This window comes from Nuphar pumila, chromosome 3, assembly GCF_984573655.1.
Source record: "Nuphar pumila chromosome 3, dmNupPumi1.hap1.1, whole genome shotgun sequence".
In the NCBI taxonomy this organism is placed as follows: domain Eukaryota; kingdom Viridiplantae; phylum Streptophyta; class Magnoliopsida; order Nymphaeales; family Nymphaeaceae; genus Nuphar; species Nuphar pumila.
Window position 1 is genome coordinate 59600573 of NC_143251.1, and position 1928 is coordinate 59602500.

A 1928-nucleotide genomic window follows, 5' to 3' on the forward strand; every position below is an offset into this window, starting at 1 on the left:
GCTAAACTATGTTGTCTAGCTACATTAATCTGCCATTGTCCCTCAACCGACCAACTGTTGTGAAGTTTTTACATCTCAACATGTTTTTCAAAAAGTGGAAAGGGATGGCTCACAATGCATTTAAAACTTTACAATACAAAGTATTATAATCCGTTAATGTTTAGCACTTAATTTAAAGACATACCAAAATCTTGAAAATTCAGAATCTAAAACATACGTTTTACTTCCTTAAAAGAATATTAATTAAAAAATAAAAAATAAAAACAATATGTATTGTCTGATTGAAGAAAAACTCAACTGTTGGAGAATATATAAACACCATATGATAATCCATGATTGTAGAGGGTGTTCAAGTTCAGCTCATTTCTTGATTGAACTGAGCCATGGTTGAGTTCGTGAAAAGCCTGAGCCAAACAAGCAAAGTACAAGCTAGTTCATTTACAATATATATATATATATATATATATATATATATATATATATATATATATATATACTTGTTCATAGTTGAAAATAATAGAATTTACAACATAAACCTACTAAGCCAAACTCAAACTCGGCTCATTTACAAAATAAATTATTGTTTCAAACTTATAACGAATAGGATTTGAACTCTAAACTTATTGCGTGCAGGCTAAACACTTCAACCATGCATCGTTTCATTTCCAAGTGCAAGCTTTAAGATTTGAATATGAAGCATTTAGGAAACTGAAGTAGAAGAAAGTAATAATTGAAGAGAGAAAAAAGTAACATTAAAAAGGGTAGATAAAGCCTGCATTTTTGCTCATCCTTGAGCCTCTTCTCCAAAATAAGTCATAAATAAGTTTTACATGAAAAAATAATTACTAAAAGAACAATTCTTCTTATAAAGTAAAAGTGTAATTTCAATATCATGAAAGTTTGACATTTTACATGTGGGTGATTCCTTGGAATGTAGCCAATTGATATACAACGATGGGACTTTTGACTTTATGTTTTGAATCATCCCAAACAAGTGAAGCTGATGCCATAGGATTGGCGCCAAGAGGATCACCATTCACCTCTACCTTAAAGGATAGACGTTGTCCCCGTCTGCTAAATAAGAGAGTTTCTGGTGTGACACTGATCTTAAGCCCACTTGGGACATTGACCATTGCTTTGTAGACTGAAGTTGTTGCACCAACATTGGTCACTGTGCGATAGAACACGGCATGGATCAGGTCGGATCCATTGTTAACTTGGACCTGCATCGATGGGTAGTTGAGACCATCATAGCCTTGGCCGGCAGGTATGGCGGAGCAGTTGTTATATTGACCACCAGTCACGATTCCCAAGGCAGCACCGTCTATGTGATCTTTACAGAGAAATTGGGCGTATGACAATTGGTCCATGTCATACACTAGGCCTGGGTGAACAGCATGTCTTGGATCAAATAGACCCGAACCGTAGGCAAATTCTGCGTCCTCATTCAGCCTTGGGTCCATCATCTTTGCTGGAAATGAGAAAGAAAAACGGTTAAAGATATGGTATAGGCACCTTTGAATCTTCAGACATAATGGGCTATCTGGGTTAGCAACTTCCAAGGTTAGGCACATCTAGAGCAGTTACGGTCATGGGTTGTATTCAATCCATCTTGTACATCTCACTTGGAAACCATGAGAATGTTAAAGCGAGGGGGCATACATAGATAGCTCCATCAAGTGAGATGTGCAGTTGCGATGGAATATAACATCATATCAAATAGCATGACAACTGCCCTCGTTGCAACTATTTGTAAGCACCTGCCATGGTTTTTTTTTCCCCCCTTATATTGGCAAAAATAGGCACCTACCATGTTGAGAATTGAGTATTCATTTCAATGGAGAGAGCAGAGACATTTTGCAGATTATTTTTATGAATTGCAATATAGAACTATTGGCATGTTATTTGGCGAATCTCTAATTATATTT

At 36.0% G+C, this 1928-nt stretch overlaps 1 protein-coding gene across 1 annotated transcript in view; it reads right to left on the reverse strand.

Annotated features, from left to right (window-relative positions):
• Window positions 1-908: 908 nt before the first annotated feature.
• Window positions 909-1928, reverse strand: part of LOC149842966 (subtilisin-like protease SBT4.14) — a 5540-nt gene continuing 4520 nt past the window's right edge. The window contains exon 11 of the mRNA XM_090000790.1: window positions 909-1471. Within this exon, the coding sequence (XP_089856916.1) occupies window positions 909-1471 (563 nt within the window). The remainder of the gene's footprint in view (window positions 1472-1928) is intronic.